The 18,836-nt window shown below is 43.1% G+C and overlaps 1 protein-coding gene across 1 annotated transcript in view; it reads left to right on the top strand.

Annotated features, from left to right (window-relative positions):
• Window positions 1–2,048: 2,048 nt before the first annotated feature.
• The window catches only part of mlphb (melanophilin b), a 28,975-nt gene continuing 12,187 nt past the window's right edge, over window positions 2,049–18,836 (top strand). Inside the window, 10 exon segments of the mRNA XM_088003663.1 lie at window positions 2,049–2,369; window positions 5,507–5,646; window positions 8,986–9,087; window positions 9,564–9,628; window positions 9,813–9,905; window positions 10,261–10,381; window positions 10,878–11,116; window positions 15,190–15,273; window positions 16,764–16,964; window positions 17,341–17,490. Coding sequence (XP_087859789.1) covers window positions 2,101–2,369; window positions 5,507–5,646; window positions 8,986–9,087; window positions 9,564–9,628; window positions 9,813–9,905; window positions 10,261–10,381; window positions 10,878–11,116; window positions 15,190–15,273; window positions 16,764–16,964; window positions 17,341–17,490 — 1,464 coding nt within the window. The 5' untranslated portion in view covers window positions 2,049–2,100.

The raw sequence follows: 18,836 nt of genomic DNA, 5'->3' as shown, positions 1-18,836 counted from the left end.
AACCAATTACTCTGAAACAGCTTTATTTTTTATGAAGAACACTGAACTGTGCATGAAAAGAAAACGGTTCCAGGTCAGAGTCTGGTCTGATGTTGGAGATGTTCCTGTTTTCGTGGCAGAATCAAACCTGCCCTGATGCTGCTAACAGGAGGAGCTGCAGCCGTTTCTGAGAGTCTGGGTTTGTCTGGAAGCTGGAAACGTGAAACTGTCAGTCAGGCAGAGAAACGTCTGGCTGCTGGTCCCAGATTCCTCAGGTCTGCTGCGAAGCAGAAACTGCAGTTAATCACAAACGGCAGAACGGAGCCAGGTCAGAGGTCATACGTCTGAAAGCAGAAACTAGTTCACATAACATGAAGTTCAATATTATTTCACCAAAGGAAACTAGAAATGTAACTTTTTGGAACAATTTATCGTTCTAAAAAACCTTTGACATCTGAGCATCAGTTTTCCTGGCCGGTTCTGGTGCCTTAAACCTGATCACCAGCAGATTCAGCCATTTTTAGTCTTTTTTATATTTATAAAAGTCATATTTTCACCATGTTTTTCATTCATTCATTAATCTCACAGTTTCAAACTAAATACTTAGTTCAAAGTTAAATATTAAATTAACCTTTAACTTCGAGCTAAATGTTTAGCCCAGAGCTACATATGTAGCTTAGGGTTAGCGTAGCTTGCTGTTTAGTTAGCGGTGGCTAAACCCATCTGAGCGCTAACTGGAGTTTGTTCGCTTTGCTGTTTTCACTCAGTGAGTTTATTTCACCTGTCAGTTAAATTCTCTAAAACGAACCGCAGAACGTCTAAAAGCCGTTTTGTCCCGACATCCAGAGCTGGAACCAGATTCACTCCTGAACTCGTCCTGGTGGCTTCGTTGCTTTCTGCTCTGGAGCCGTGGAATCGAATCCTGCGCTCCAGATTTGTGGGATTTAGAGTTTAATAGTACTGAGAATTTTCTGCTAATTTTACTTTTAAATCATGCAGTTTAAACCAAAGCAGCTGTGTGTGTGATGGGTTGAGGAATCCTGAGCCATGTCCCACTGATCCCAGTGATATGAGCCATAATCTAACCAGTATGGTCCAAACAAAAGCCTCCAATAAGCAATAAAACTCCCCTGTTCCTTCAGGAATAGTTTCTTATTTCTGTTTTTCAGCCAGGACATTTGGGGCTTGTTATCTGAATAGTTTCCCCTCCGCTGCAGCCAGCGTCTCTCTGAGGGAGGCTTTAACTTCTCCACCAATCAGACGCTTTACTTTCAGCTCTGCAGCAGAAAACATTGGGCTGGAGGCGGTGAAGTCATCAGAACGGCTGCAGGACGATGCAAAGATAAACTGCTTTTCTACACGTTTTCTCAGCTTTTGCTTCAGGACTTTTTCTGCTCTGCAGTTTCTCTGTAAACTTGATTGATTGTGTGAAGGAGTGAAAACAACATAATCCCACTTCTTCCCAGAAAACGTCTTCTTCTGCCTTTCATCAACTCTTCTTTGTTAGAAAAATAAGTCAAACGATAATCTGTGTGCTGCAGTCGTCCAGTTTGTTTGCTTAGCTGTAAAAGCTGCGATCAGCGGCTTGGAAACTCACTTTGAATTCATGTCTGCAGTTTGGAAGAGTTACTGCTGTTTCTGTTTTCCCTGGCTGAGTTGTGCTGGACACTGTTAGCGTAGCTTAGCATCATGCTAGACTCGTCCCTGTGGAATAAACTCACTAAGATGAATCTACTTTTCACACCAGGGTTTTATGGTGCAGTTCTGAGCACTCAGTATCTTACCTGCAGCGGGGAGATGGGCCTCATTTGAGAGAATCATGGATCCAAACTAAACAACTAGACAATTTAAATCATTTATACTAACTAAAATTTTAAGAAAAATCTATTGTTAGTTTTTAGACTTTAGTTTTTTCATGAAATATTTCAAAGTTCATATAAATACTTAATTATTTAATGTTGATATTTCACAAATGAAAAAGAATCAGATCATGAGTGAGCCACTGCAGTGTGGCTGTTGTCCAAACTGTGATTTAGATACTGACTGCTCATGACTAATCCAAGCAACCCACCAAAAGCAAACTGTTCTTGAAACATCAGGTGCTGAGTTTTGACTGAAAACATGGAGACGTCAGGATTTGTTGAAGGTTTCGTCTGGTTGTTTTCCAGCGAACTGAAGAATAAAATAGAGAAAGAAGACACGAAGCGGGAGCTGCTGGGGAGCCGCAGCAGCCTGGCCGAGTCCTACTGCATCCGCTGCCTTCAGCCCTTCAGGTTCCTGGTCAACATCAAGCGTCAGTGTTTGGACTGCCAGCTTCACGTCTGCCGCTCCTGCAGCCGCTTCAGCAGGAGGGAGCAGGGCTGGCTGTGTGAGCCCTGCCACCTGGCCAGGTAAAACGGCTCCAGCCTGTTCCTCAGGCCATCACACACCAGGAAGAGTTCAAATGTTATTCTTGAACTTTCTGACTCTGATTTGTCAAAGTTTCTCAGGTTTCTCAGTTGGACTCAGTGGAAGGAAAAATTGCTGAGAACAAACTGAAGTTTTGTTTCAAGGCAGATTTCTGCAGCTCATATAACATTCATGATTTACTGTCTCCCCAAATCGTTCTCTACGGGACGATGCCTCTCGCCTTTGTTTGCTGCACAGCTGAGACTCAAACTGGGAAATTATCTGGTGCTGTGACTTCATACCAGTTTATCAGACGTTTTAATCAACTAGATCAGTGGAGCCCAAAGTGGGTCCTGGGCGCATCCTGCATGTTTTACTCTCTCCCTGGTGGTAGAAACAACCTTCTCATCAGGTCAGTGCTCTCCTCTAATGAGCCATCATTGGATCCAGGTGAGTTAAACCAGGGAGAGAACTAACCTTAACCTGTTAAACCAGGGAGGTAACTAACCCTGTTAAACCAGGGAGGTAACTAACCTTAACCTGTTAAACCAGGGACATAACTAACCCTGTTAAACTAGGGACATAACTAACCTTAACCTGTTAAACCAGGGACATAACTAACCCTGTTAAACCAGGGAGGTAACTAACCATAACCTGTTAAACCAGAGACATAACTAACCTTAACCTGTTAAACCAGGGACATAACTAACCTTAACCTGTTAAACCAGGGACATAACTAACCCTGTTAAACCAGGGAGGTAACTAACCTTAACCTGTTAAACCAGAGACATAACTAACCTTAACCTGTTAAACCAGGGACATAACTAACCTTAACCTGTTAAACCAGAGACATAACTAACCTTAACCTGTTAAACCAGGGACATAACTAACCCTGTTAAACTAGGGACATAACTAACCTTAACCTGTTAAACCAGAGACATAACTAACCTTAACCTGTTAAACCAGGGACATAACTAACCCTGTTAAACTAGGGACATAACTAACCTTAACCTGTTAAACCAGGGACATAACTAACCCTGTTAAACCAGGGAGAAAACTAACCTTAACCTGTTAAACCAGGGACATAACTAACCTTAACCTGTTAAACCAGGGACATAACTAACCTTAACCTGTTAAACCAGGGACATAACTAACCTTAACCTGTTAAACCAGGGACATAACTAACCCTGTTAAACCAGGGAGGTAACTAACCTTAACCTGTTAAACCAGAGACATAACTAACCTTAACCTGTTAAACCAGGGACATAACTAACCCTGTTAAACTAGGGACATAACTAACCTTAACCTGTTAAACCAGAGACATAACTAACCTTAACCTGTTAAACCAGGGACATAACTAACCCTGTTAAACTAGGGACATAACTAACCTTAACCTGTTAAACCAGGGACATAACTAACCCTGTTAAACCAGGGAGAAAACTAACCTTAACCTGTTAAACCAGGGACATAACTAACCCTGTTAAACTAGGGACATTACTAACCTTAACCTGTTAAACCAGAGACATAACTAACCTTAACCTGTTAAACCAGGGAGAAAACTAACCTTAACCTGTTAAACCAGAGACATAACTAACCTTAACCTGTTAAACCAGGGACATAACTAACCCTGTTAAACCAGGGAGGTAACTAACCTTAACCTGTTAAACCAGAGACATAACTAACCTTAACCTGTTAAACCAGGGAGAAAACTAACCTTAACCTGTTAAACCAGAGACATAACTAACCTTAACCTGTTAAACCAGGGACATAACTAACCCTGTTAAACCAGGGAGGTAACTAACCTTAACCTGTTAAACCAGGGAGGTTACTAACCCACTCTGGGCTCCTGAACTGAAGGATCAGAACCGTTTATCCTGAGGCTGAGCATCAAGACGTACAATCAGAGGCAGTGAGACGATGTTACAGCGTCACGTCTCCTGGATGACATCATCAGCTGTTGGCTAGTACTGTTGCCATGGTTACACATCATAGCAAACGTCTACAAAAAGATCAAACCAGAGCTAACATAACAGAGCTACTAAAACATGCTGATGTTTGAGCTAAAAAACTAATTTAATTTTCTAATTTAGGGAATAATTAAAGATTAAAAGTTAGCTTTGTTTGCTGAGTTCAGTTAGCTAAGCTATTTAGCACAGCTTATGTAGCTTAGCTATGATAAACAGCTTAACTGAACTTGAATTTATTTCATTTGAGGGACAGTGAATATTAATGAATGTACAATATTTCTGCAAATACACCAGATTTAGCAAGATGCTAATTTCCATCAGTAGCTGCATTAAACAAACAAAATCACATTAACACAATACCATAACAATAACAACAAATACAAACAATATTAGGTCAATTTAAATTATTATTTATTTTAAATTTGATTTAAAATACCAAAAGTACAATGATAGCATTTACATAATAGCAGTAACTTAGCTTATGGACTTAAGCTTAATGCTATCAGATTTTAGCTTAGCTGCTCTTTTTGAGGAAATTTGTTTAGCTGCTAACAGCAGATGACTTGATTTATGTGGTTAGCATTATGAGCTATAAGCTAGTTACTATTAGCCTCTTTTCAACTTATTGAGGTTCAGCATACTAACATCATCTAAATTAGCTTTTTCAGTTTAGCTAGCTATGAGTTAAACAGCTTAAGCTAGTGGAAGCTAAAGTCAGCTAGGTGTTTGAGGTTTATTGTTGTTTTAAATATTCATATTTTAGGAACACACTGGGATGTTTAAGAATATAAAAATATTCCTTATTATTTCTCTGTTTCCAGTTGAAGGATATAACTGCCTAAATGTAATGAGTTCCTTCTGCTTCCTGCTGACGTCCAGCGTTTTTATGACATTTATGTGTGATTGTCCTGAGTTCCTGGTTTCCCCAGGATTACATAAAAGCACATGACTGACATCCTGGCTCTGCGTTTGAACAGAGACTCCTTACGTAACGCGTTCGGCTCACTCTGCAGCCATAAAAATTAATACATTTAGTTCCTTCCAGCTCCATGTGCAAACCATCATGCTATTGTTTTCTCTAAATGTTGCACCAGCAGTTCATGGCTCCACTTCTCCTCCAGAAACTTCTAGAAATGCTGGTTTGGTGTTTCTGATGCTGGTTTTTCTTCCAGGGTTCTGAGGATCGGTACGTTGGAGTGGTACCATGAGAACGTCCGGGCCCGATTCAAGCGCTTCGGCAGCGCCAAGGTGATGCGATCTCTGTTTAAGAGGCTGAGCGGGGAACACAGCCGCTCCCAGAGCGACCCCACAGGTCAGAGCTCCACTAATCTGGTTTAACTCGGCCAGAGATCAGCAGCTTAAAATCTTTGTTCCAAAATCTGCATGAAGTGAGTAAACACATGACACCACTTGACTCTAAAAACATTAAGCTCCCACTGATTAACTAAAACTGCTCAGCGGTTAAACAGTGTGGCTGCTGAATGGCTGCCAGGTCCAAGATGGCCGCATGAGGAGGGAAATAAACTAATCTTAAAACCACAAGAGCGTTAGGATGACCTTCAGTGGAAACGTGAACAAATTACCATCTGTTTCACTTCTCCCTCTGGAAGCCCTGAGGAGTTGCTGCTGGTCAAAAGTTCAATCTGCCGCAGCCAGAAAGCTCGGACGTGGAGTCAGGGAAGTCTGTTTGAGCTTAGCAGGAGAAATCCCCAGAAAATGAACGGCTTCGCTGAGAGTCAGCAGCTGCAAACTGTCAGGAAGCTGCAAGGAAAAAATGTGAAGCGAACTCCCACCGAGCTCAGTCAGTCACTGGTTTATGTGTGAACTGCATTATCAATGGTGGCAACATTTCTGCTAATCTGCTCATAGCATGGCTAAGTGTTCATTTAGCGCTTTACTATTTTTGCTAACGTTGAAAACGTTTTGCACATTTAGCTTCCGCTGAACTCTAAAGCACTAATTTATTGGACTGTTTTATAAACTATCAGGAGTTTTGGTTCTCAACTGTTCTTAGATGTTTAATTCATGCTCTTATTCTGAAGGGAGTGAAGCTTCATTTCCTCTCCTCACGTCCTATTTTTTCTTCTAAGAAACTTTATTGAGCAAAAGGCAACGGACAAACAAACAGCCAGTCATTAAACAAGTATGCAAATGTTCAGATGTATCTTGGTATCAACATGAATTTAGCATGTTAGCATTAGCTTCCACTAAATACCATGTTGGTGTAGCACTTTAGCATTAGCCTAGCTAACATTTTGTTAGCGATGCAAACCACTGTGGATTATTGTCAGGATTTCAAAGACATTTGACTTTTATTTTGAGTATAAATGTTAATGAACTCAAGCTGACAGACTTTCAATGCTGCTTAAAAGTATTTGCACCCCTAAAGTTTTCTTCTGTTCTTACTTTTTGCTTAAATGTTTCAGTGCATCAATTATGTTAAAGACTGCACTTATCAGCTGCTGCAGGTGCAGCAAACAGTTATTAGATTCATGAAGAATTATTTTTCCCATTTAACTTGGTTGGTTTGGATATTTTTGTGTTGATGCTTTTTCACAGATCTGTATTTCTTTAACAAGAACAAAAAATAAAATACTGTAATTTTTAGGTTTAATTACAGTTGTTTTGTTTTTGTAAAATATTTGGTTCATTGTTGGAACATGGAAGGATAAATGCTTCGCTTCATGCGACCAAACCTTCATTCAAACTGGGCAAACTGGGAGAAATGATTTTCACACAACAGATTCCATTACTTTAGAAGTGAGTCAGTCTGTAATTAAACTACTTTGCTTTTATCTTCATCCTTTAATTTGTCACACATCTGTTGGTTAAAACATTCAGTCTTCTGACAGTAACTCAGCAGGAAAAGCCAGATGTGACACAGGGATTTAATCTCCATTTTTCCTGTTTTTCTCATCGTCTCACCACAGCTGCTCTTCAGCTCTCAGGCTTTCTGCCCTCAACAACCAACTGGTGGCCTTCGCACTTCCTGTTTGCTCCTAAAGACACCAGAATCACAGACATTACTCTGGCAAAAAACATGTTTGAAGTCTAAGATGAAGCTGTTTGTTTAACTTTGTTTTCTCCTCAAAGACAAAATCCTTTGAGGATTTGTTTCATGATCTTAAGAACATAAAACACTAAAAATCTTCATTTCATGTTAATTTTAAAACTCAAAAGTTGTAAAAAATGTTCTAAATTATTTTATGTTAAACTATGGTATTGCTTGCTTCGAAGCTGCTAACTGTTAGCATAGCGTTAGCTATAGCTTGAAGCTAATTCTGCCAAGTTTCTTTATTTTCACAGCCTTTTAGCAGCTTTAACAGAAAAACTAAGTTACATTTAATTAAGGCCAGATTAACTATTTAATCATCTCATCTAGCTAATGCTAAAAGTAGATAGCAGAGATTTTGTGGTTTAGCTCGTTGAGCTAAGACGAGGACTGTTAGCCTTTTAGCTCATCTGTATGAGCCAATCATTTTTCTCACCTCTATTTAGCTATAGCATTTTTAACAATATGGAGAGGTATACGTTTTAATTATTTTCTTCACTTTGAACAGATGAGCTAAGATCTTTAGCCTAGCACAAGCAGCTAGCTTAGCCTATGTAGCTAAGCTATGTTATATCAGTAGCATTTATGCCTTTGTAGTGTTTATTGCAACAAATTATGATAAACAGAATACTGACAAGGTAATGAATGATAGTTTTTATGATGCTTCAGAACAGATGGATTTTATTTGTACGGAGATAATTTAGTGCCAGAACTATGATCTAAATGGAACTTCAGTATCTATTTATAGTGACAGATTTTCTCATTAAAATGAAATATGTTCATGTTTGAACAGAAAATGTCGTAACAGTAGAAATAAAGTCTGAGGGAAACTCTGTGTTTTTGTTTAGCGTTAATCTCAGAGGAATGATGTGTTTTACATTTCATGAAGACGATAAATGGTTTCAGAAACTCGTTGTGTTTCATCAAGCTGCATTCAGAACATAGTAACCGGGTTTAGTTCAGCTGAAAGCGTTTTGATCTGCAGCAGCAGAGACTCCTGCTGACGCTGAGTCACCGACTGGCTCTCTGCGCCGAGCTGCAGCAGCAGGCAGAAACGCTGGCTGCGCCGGCAGCCTTGTGATCTTCCTCACATGTCTCTGATTTTTGTGCCGGGCTCAGTGGAGCGAAGAGGAGGAGGCAGAAAGTTCTCATGTTCTCTGAGGAATGAGGCGTTATGATGATTATTATGAAACCGTCATGAACGCTAACAGAACTGGAACCGGCTCCGCATCACATGCTGCGACTCATGTGACCATCTGGATTAAATTCAACACGCATGACTCTACACACACGCACACACACACAGGGAGTGTTGCTCTGCGGTCCGCCGGGCCCTCAGAGCTCGGAGGGAGTCCTGCTGTTAGCGTAGCCTGCTAACAGAGCTTCATTTAATCACAGCTGTTATTATCATGACTTCATGTAGAAATGACTCTTTAACCTGATGATCTGTCAGGATAATAAAACTTAACGTTGCTCTTCATCACTGCAGGAAATGTCAGATTATTGAGGAGTTTCTAATCATTTCTATGTGTGAGTTTAATCACAGCCAACATGGCCTCACTTCCTGTTCCTGCCTGTTTCTTCCTGTTTGTGCTCCAGAGCGCCCAGAGTTTGACACCCGCAGCGAGCCGGAGCGCCACAGTGAGTTTATCCTCTAATATTTTCCATTAAGATGATTTTCCAGGCTGATCCAGTCCAACAGTTCGATCGGGACCCGGTTCGATCAGTGTTTATTTCTACACGGTTCTGATCGGTCGGTTCCGTCCGTCTGCCTCCATTTTGTTTGTCCAGTTTGAGCTCAGACGGAAACATCCCGACTGTGATCACAGTTATTTCATTAGTTTGCATGAAACTGATTAAATGTTTGTTTCTTCCTGCTCCTTTCAAACAGGAAGATAGTAAACTAATTACTTTGTTCTTGACATGTATGCTCCTGTTTTTCTCTGTTATACCTTTTGCTTGTTCTCTTGTAAAAACCTGAAATAAACAAAATAAATCTGATGTTTTCATGTGAAGCTCAGAGCTGACAGGTTCAGTCTGCAGGAATTAGTTATGGTAGCTTCATAACTCCATGATGCCTGTCTGTCTGTCTGCCTGTCTGCCTGTCTGTCTGTCTGTCTGTCTGTCTGTCTGCCTGTCTGCCTGTCTGCCTGTCTGTCTGTCTGCCTGTCTGCCTGTCTGCCTGCCTGCAGGTGGATATGAGGATCTCAGCCTGGAAGCAGCCGACTCTCCAAACCTGCAGGTACCAACCGTTTCACCTCGTTGTTATTGCTGCTACTGAGGCAACAGGGGCTCAGTTATAATAATAATAATTATTATTATAGAACAGCCACAGAAACATGTAAATCTGAATAAAATGCTTCAAACTGGATATTTTCCTGTTTCTCCATCCTGAATACTGGTGATGATGATGATTATCTCTGAAGATGAAGAAGGCCAAACGGAGGCTGACTGTTGATCCTGTTGATTTCGTCCTCGGCTTTGATTACTCAGCAAACTCCAGACCTCAGGAGGATCAGGTAGCGGATCAGACACCAGTACTCCCAGTACAGACACCAGTACTCCCAGTACAGACACCAGTACTCCCAGTACAGACACCAGTACTCCCAGTACAGACACCAGTACTCCCAGTACAGACACCAGTACTCCCATTATAAACTAACTCGAACTAGTTTTAGATCAACTTTGATTTACTTTAGTCGATCTGATCTCTGATGTTTCTTCTTTCTTCCTCTGTCTTTTTGAATTCATCTTCTAAATAAAAAACATGAACCTGAAATTTGTGATCATGTGAAGAAGTTTCTAGTCTCCATGTTGAAGGAGGGACGGCGGCCATTTTGTCCAGACTGACGTCCGTGTCCTCGTGGCCTGCAGGCCTCCGGAGTTCAGGACGCGATGGGCTCGATGCTGGCTGAGCCCGACATGCAGGACAATGTCCACCAGAACCTCCAGCAGGACAGCCAGAGCCTGGACCTGGACATGCATAATGAGCACGGTGAGGTCCCAGTTTGGTCCCAGTTTGGTCCCAGTTTGGTCCCAGTTTGACCCGTTAGTGAAGGTATAACTGGGCATTATTTTTTCAAACTAAATATTCAGTTTAGGATCTAAGTAATTAACTCCCTTATTAAATCAGACTAAATATTTTATTAAGTATTCAGTTTGCTAAATGAATATTTAGTTTGTAAACTAAATATTCAGCTTACCTAAATATTCTGATTGAAACTTTGACATTGATGAATGAATGAAAGAATGAAATGGTGAAAATATGACTGAAAATGAATCCCTGTTTTTTCTTTCATGACAGATTAAATAATTCAGATTATTGCTGTCAGTGTTTTTGCTCCAGAACCTCATCCAGTCCTCCCAGTACTGGACCCGGTCCCAGCAGGTCCGGCCCAATGTCAGATGTCCAGAACCCAGATCTCCACTTCAGACTCTATGGGCTCAGCCAGCAGGTCAAAGGTCATGACAGGACTCCTCTGTGTGTCCAGATGAAATGGCGTATGCGGAGACCCGGACCGGCCCGTCCCGCTCCGTGTCCCGGCTCAGCTACTCGTCCTGCGGCAGCGGCAGCATCGGCCTGCGGGGCGGCAGCAGCTTCCTGCCCAGCCTGGACGACTCCGAGGCCGAGGACGACCTTTGCCCCCGGGTCCCGGCGTACCGGTCCCACCTGGACCCCGGCAGCCACACGTCTCAGGAGAGCCTGAGCTCAGCCGGCGCAACGCCGCAGGTCCAGTAATCATCCAGCAGATGGAGCCAATCGCTTTGATCACCAATAAATCCTGTTTGGTTTTACAGGCTTTTGTTCCACATCATTCTGAGTTTGGCAGCGTTTAGGCTCCTTATATAATCACGCGTCGGCCCGGAACGTTAAAATCTGTTTTATTCTTAACAGATTTCACAACCTCTGAATTCTCCACATTTGTCACGTTATTCCCATGAACCTCGACGATTTTATGTGACAAACCAAAAGAAGGTCAACCTGTGAAACTGAATGGAGGTCAGACATGTTTATGTTCATTTACTGCTAAAAGTTTAATCCACAAATCTGATAATAGCAGAGCTAATGTGTCATTTAGCGCTTTAGCATTTTTCTAACTTTAAAAATGTTTAGCGCACTTAGCTTCCCCATAGTTCATTTCCAGGTCAATTCTAAAGCAGTAATTTACTTGGTTGTTCTGTAAACATTTAGTTAAATTAAGTTCAACATCATTGTTGCTGTTTTAGTTTTTGATTGTTCAGAATTTGTCAAATAATTAGATGTTTATATTCATGTATGGAGTTAGATTTGTTTCACAATTATTCAATCAAAAAAAAATCATGTCAAAGCAAAAATAACTTAGTTTTTTTTTTTACTTTTTTTTGGTTGAAACTTTTTTTTTTTTTTTGGTTGAGTCTCTTTGACTTGGAGAAATATATTTAGCCAAACACACCCGGCCCCTAAAAGCAACACTTCCTTCCCTACCTGACCTTCTCTGATTCAACACTTGCTGGTCTCTCCATCCTCATGCTCTGATCGTCTCTAGCAGCTGGAGGAATCAGTAAGACCTACAAGCCTGTCCTGCTTCAGCTGCACTCTGCTGGTCATACTAGGATGGGGAATTAGGAGAACACCAATTTAATTTAATATCATAACACAGCAAAAGGCATATTACATCTAATTCGGAATAAAACTAAGTACAAGACACACACACACCAAATAATAATAAACAGAAATTATGTGAATATCCTCCTTCGGCCTGTGACCTACCAGCTTAGTTTTACATTTTACATCTGGAAGAAAATGTATATTTAAGAGTTACACTGCCTCCCCTCATCGACAGCACTGATTATGTGCTTGGTAAATAAATCATCTGCACAGTCACTTGACGTGTGGTGCAGATTAATGTGGACCTGATAACATTGGAGCAACGATCCGCTGTTTTCCCACTTTAGCTTCAATGCTAGTTAAAACACACACACATACACACACACACACACACACACACACACACACACACACACACACACACACACACACACGGAGGATTACACAACAGTTTTTAACACATATTTCCTCCAGATATATTTGGTATTTTCCACGCTTAATGCCACTCGACAGAGATGCGCTGGTTAACGAATTCAACATAAAGACAGGCGAATATTACACAAGCCTAGTTTATGAACTTTACCTAGTGCTAACATTAGCTAGCACAATATGCTACCGGGGACCGCGGCAGACAAAATATGTGACTGTCGTCATAAGTTTAGTAAGATTTCTTCTATGAAACAGGGTGGACACTTTAGAAGCTGCTAAACGGTGTAATTTTGTGAAGATTACTTACCATTCACATTCTGTGTCCCGTCACCGAAGCCCTGCAGTTCGGGACGGAGTTCTGAGATCTCAAGGAGTCATCCGCTTTAGGCAGCGCTAACCAATCGGAACACGTCTTACATCGCTCGTCCTTAAGCCCCGCCCTGGATGTTCATGTAAGCTTCGCCAGCAAATAAAGTTGTATAAGCAGGAAAACTAATTCAACCAAAAACTCAGAAAAAGTTTCAACCAAAAAAAAAGTAAAAAAAAAAATGTTAGTGATTTTTGCTTTGACATGATTTTTTTTGATTGAATAATTGTGAAACAAATCTAACTCCATATTCATGCTCTTATTTTGAAGATATTTATGTTGCAGCTCCATTTCCCCTTATCATATTCAACATGGTTGGATTTAGCACTATAGCGTTAGCTCCTCCTAAATACCCGGTTGGGATAGTGCTTTCGCATTCGGTTAAATACCATGTTGATGTAGCGCTTTGGGTGCTTTAGGGTTAGCGCTGCTAGCTTTCCAGTTAGCTTTAGGGAGACGCAGCATGTGGAAAACTGATCAGAGGAAACCAGAGCTGAACTTTTAAACCTCCAAGCTTCATGTCTGGTTGAAGCTTTGACCCGGTTGGGTGATCCAACAGGATCCAGACTGGTTCTGGAGCAGATAAAGCAGGAAAACATGAAGTTTCTGGAATGTGCTCCCCAAAGCCCAACATTCACCTCAGTGAATATCTGTGGATTTTCCTTAAAGATGCTAAAACAGAAACTGGATAGATTTCTTCATTTCTCAGTTTTTGCTTAATCACAAACTGTTAATTGACTGGATACTCATTTAGAGTTCTGGTTCTGGTTTTGGTCAGAGCCTGAGGCGGTTTACTGAGCATCTAAAGGTGTTTGGATTCCTTGAAGACTTGCATCAGCAAACAGATTTCCGACATTGTGTTACAGAGCTCAGTAAACATGTTGGACCTGGATCACATGCGGGCCGTCGGTCCGATGAAGAGGAGGCAGCTGCAGGATCACATGCGGGCCAGAGTCATGACATCAGCATCTATTCGTGGCTCACAGCAACCCGACCCGTCAGCGCTGCTCATGAGAAACAGATCAACACCTGATGTCACAACACCCTCAGGCTTCATCCAAGCACCCAGGAATGCACACAATGGCGTAACCATGGGAACCGAGATGCGCTCTGCACACAAGTCCCAGGTTCTGGAGTCAACAGCAGCCTTAAAGGTCACCTAAAGGTCATTTAAAAGGTCACTCAAAGGTCACCTAAAGGTCACCGACTCTGCTGATATATTCTGACATCGCAGAGACCCAAACAGGATGCTTGGAAACATCCAGACATGTGGCCGTCAGGCAGCAGCGTTTGGCCGCCGAGGCCTCCAGGTTCCCTCAGACGACCTTCAGGGGCCGCCGGCGGAGACGTGTGCATCTGTTGAAACCCGTGATGTCAGCGTTCCAGTCCTGCCTGACGAACCATGGACCAGGAGTCAGCAGAGTTACGCTGTGATTACACGTGTGAGCAAGAAATCAAAGGCGAAACCACAACAAACCAAACTAACGAGGGCAATGCTAAACAAGAGAAACCATGAAAAACCAAACGACACTAAACACCAGGAGGCCGATTACAGGACCCGTTAAATACAACCTGCAGACTCAGCAGATCTAAACCAGTCAGGAGAAACGAATTCCCCAACCTGGACCAGGTTGTTCCTTCATGGAGGAGGACAGTTCGACTGTCAGGTCTGAGTTTTCTGGACCTGGAGGAATCACTGGGTATTTCCCACCTCATGGTCCAGTAGACCCGGTTCTATTGGATCGCTCAGCGCAACTTCCTTCTTCACCAAATGGAAACAAAATGGAGGCATCGGATTTTAGCAGTTGGAGGATTTCTCTTCAGTTTTTGGCCAAAGACCAGGAGCCATTTCTGCTGCTAACGCGAGGCTAGCATGTTAGCTTTGGTTGTATTTACCCAGAATGCCCTGCACTGTACTCCACTTCCTGCTCCTGGAGCACACATTCAAAATGAACCAGAGTTGAATTCTCCATGTCTGGTTCTAGTTCTGGTTCTGGTCGGTCAGGTTGATCCAACAGCAGATCTGTGTCATGGTGCCAAACCTTCAGTGATTATAAACTACCAGCAGGATTTAAAGTCTGGATGAGTTTCTCTGATCTGAGACATTAGAAATGTTCTGCAGCTGGTAGAAGGCCCACTTTGGAACCGTCTTTATGTGGCTCTGGAGGCTCAGGTCAGAGGTCAGCCTGATCTCTGGTTTACAGCTGGAACAACTGACTCTAGATCTATAACTGACCTATAGGTCTAGATCGTTCCCCTTTAGGTCCAAAGCTAATAACTCCGGTTAACTTTTAGTTTGATGGGTTCAGGTCAGCCTGAAGGTTCTCCAGGGTTTCCAGGTCCGGTTCTGATGGGTTCCGTAATCGTGTTTAAGCTGTATAGAAACATCAGTCTCTCATTCTGCTCCTGCTTTCTGTAGATCGGTGACCTGAACAAGCGAATGTCGGCCATTGAGACGCTGCTGAGCTGCTTGGAGCAGAAAGTGACGTCGGCTAACAGGAAGGTAAACTCTTGTTGCCTGGAAACCAGCTTTAAACAATCAATGTGCAGCTATAAATGCCAGGCCTCACTGTCAGCACACTGCTGGTTCCTGTTTGGTTGTTAAATGTTAGAGTAATGAAATTTTCTCTAAATTAATGGAAAATGTTTAAAATTGTGAAAGAAGTGTCTGTGCTGCCCCCTGGTGGCCATTCACAGCAGCAGCAGCTGGTCTGCTCAGACTGTGTCTCCATGATCCTTCCTGCTGGAGACGCTTCATGGTGTCTGCTTCTAATCATGACACATTCTCTAAAGTTGAAGCTCAAACGATCTGAACTCGTCTGGTTTAACTTCAAACTGAACATCTAAAGGTTCTGCTCGGGTTCTCTGCTGCGGTTCTGATCCGATTAACATGCAGAAAACATCTGGATTTAAAACCTCTGCAGATTAATAATCTGTCTCCACCTAGTTCTCACCTCGTCTTAATGGAAATCATGAAAAATTAAATTCAGGTGTTAATACTGATGGTTTCAGTGTAAATATAAAAACTTTATGTTTTATTAAATAGTGACTTCAGTTCTAGAGGTTCAGACGTCACTGAGACTTTATGATAAAGAGTCTGGACTTAAAGTGTCTGCATCCAGCTGCTTTAACTTCATTTAGTTACTTTAAGTTATTTTATTTTACATTATTCATTTTTTATTTTATTTTTTTACCTTATTTCATGTTTTATTTAGTTAATTTACTTTTCTTTTCTATTATTAATTTAATTATTTTTTTCATTTTATTGATGTATTTCATTTATTTTAATCTAATTTATTTTTTACTTTACATAATTCCAGGTTTTAAATTTCATTTTTATTTAAATATTGTTTAATTAACCATTTCATGCATGAATTATGATCCTATGTGTCAGGATTTTTTCCCTGTTTTTTTTCTTTTGATTTTCTTAAGGCATATAAAAAGGTAGGGAAAAAAATGTTGTAAAAAAATTGGGTTTTTTAATGAAATTTTTTTAAGGTGGTCAATTATATTTTTCTCCAAATACAAAGTTGTTTTTTAGAAAAATACATCAGTAGTGTTGTTCTTTAGGGGTTATTTGATGTCACCATATTTTTTTTACCTGCAAGAGTCGTCTGCAGTAGCAGGAGGAACCGGGTCGGCCATATTGGACTTAAAATAATGTCTTGCATCTGCAGCTGATGGCCAGTAGTTGATGGTGGATCCTATGATGCATTAGTGTCCACTTTGCATTTATAACATAAAAATCCACAAGAAGCTCAAGAAAATGGCTTTTAGGCAGCTGTCCACTGTAGTGACCGCTATGCATGAAAGGGTTAATTGGTTGTATTTTATTTTATTGCTGTTTGTGCAGAATGTGACTGAAACACGTTTTATAGATTATTTTTTATAATGATTAATCATTAAATGCTGTATTTTTATTTATGTAAAATCAGTTAAACCCAGAGTTTGATTGGATTTACAGGTTCTGGTGTTTCTGTTCTGGTTCTGCAGGACGTCAGAACCGCCCAGAGTCCGTCTCCTCCTCGTCTTCCTCAGTGGGATGAAGAGGAGCTGGAGGAGCAGCAGCTCCGGCTGAAGCTGCACCAGCTGACCCACAACATCAGCGACCAGAGCCTGAGCTCTGAGGAGGACGAGGCGGGCCGGATCCCCACCAGAACCAGGACCAGAACCAGGCTGGAGGAGGATCTGAAGGTTCGATCGGCTCCAGACGGAGAACATCCGGCATCATGACGTTTGTTTATCTCGTTTCTCTGACAGTAAAACAGAAAATAAAAACGTCCAAAACGTAATGAAAACATTCAGCAGCAGTGAAATGTTCTGCTGTTCCACCAGTAAAACCAGTTCAGCCCAGTGTTTGACCAGCTACTGTGTCACTTCCTTTAGTTTTTAGAAAAAATTACAGATTCAGACACTTAGAAAAACTTAAATTTATGTATTTTATGCCCAAAGTCAGTTCAGTTCAAATTCAGAAAAACTTTATTGATATAAAAGGTAAATTAAATAACTTCATAAATACAAAGTAGAACCACTTATTAATGTTTAAACTGTTCAACTGTTTCTGCTGCAGGCCGACCGCCTCCCACTGAGCCCCGACACGCAGCAGCGCCCCCTGCTGGAGCCGCCCAGAACCGCATGCAGAGGCTCCGCCTCCTTACTGCTGGAGCTGGAGGACAGAGTGGCTCAGGCGGCCGCCGACGTGCAGAGCGCCCAGAGCCAGGTCCGATCGGGTCCGATCGGGTCCGAACGGGTCGGAACGGGTCAGAACGGGTCAGAACGGGTCAGAACGGTTCGGAACGGGTCTGAACAGATCAGAACTGGATCAGAACGAGTCAGAACGGGTTGAAACAGGTCAGAACGGGTCCAATCTGGTCGGAATGGGTCGGAACGGGTCAGAATTGGTCGGAACGGGTCCGAACGGGTCCGATCGGATCCGAACGGGTCCGATCGGGTCGGAACGGGTCAGAACGGGTCAGAACGGGTCCGTTCGGGTCGGAACAGGTCAGAACGGGTCTGATCTGGACGGAATGGGTCGGAACGGGTCAGAATTGGTCGGAACAGGTCAGAACGGGTCTGATCTGGACGGAATGGGTCCAAATGGGTCCGAACGGGTCGGAATGGGTCAGAACGGGTCGGAACGGGTCGGAACGGGTGGGAACGGGTCCGAACGGGTCCGATCGGGTCAGAACGGGTGGGAACGGGTCCGATCGGGTCCGAACGGGTCGGAACGGGTCCGAACGGGTCGGAACGGGTCCGATCGGGTCAGAACGGGTCCGATCTGGTCGGAACGGGTCCGAACGAGTCGGAACGGGTCCGATCGGGTCGGACCGGGTCGGAACGGGTCTGAATGGGTCGGAACGGGTCCGATCCGTTCGGAACGGGTCAGAATTGGTCGGAACGGGTCAGAACGGGTCCGATCAGGTCCGAACGGGTCCGATCTGGTCGGAATGGGTCCGATCTGGTCGGAATGGGTCGGAACGGGTCAGAAAGGGTCAGAACGGGTCCGATCAGGTCGGAACGGGTCCGATCGGGTCAGAACGCATCCGAACGGGTCGGAACGGGTCAGAACGCGTCCGAACGGGTCAGAACTGGTCAGAACGGGTTGGAACAGGTCCGAACGGGTCAGAACTGGTTGGAATGGGTTGGAACAGGTCCGATCCGGTCGGAACGGGTCAGAATTGGTCGGAACGGGTCCGTTCGGGTCGGAACAGGTCAGAACGGGTCTGATCTGGACGGAATGGGTCCAAATGGGTCCGAACGGGTCGGAATGGGTCAGAACGGGTCGGAACGGGTCAGAACGGGTGGGAACGGGTCCGATCGGGTCAGAACGGGTTGGAACGGGTCAGAACGGGTGGGAACGGGTCCGATCGGGTCAGAACGGGTCGGAACGGGTCAGAACGGGTGGGAACGGGTCCGATCGGGTCGGAACAGGTCGGAACTGGTCTGAACGGGTCGGAACGGGTCCGATCGGGTCGGAACGGGTCAGAACGGGTCGGAACGGGTCAGAACGGGTCTGATCTGGTCCCAACGGGTCGGAATGGGTCCGATCGGGTCAGAACGCGTCCG

The sequence above is a fragment of the Poecilia mexicana genome, unplaced genomic scaffold, assembly GCF_051168715.1.
Source record: "Poecilia mexicana isolate PSO_F unplaced genomic scaffold, ASM5116871v1 scaffold_2, whole genome shotgun sequence".
In the NCBI taxonomy this organism is placed as follows: Eukaryota; Metazoa; Chordata; class Actinopteri; order Cyprinodontiformes; family Poeciliidae; genus Poecilia; species Poecilia mexicana.
This window is presented reverse-complemented; position numbering and strand designations above follow the sequence as displayed.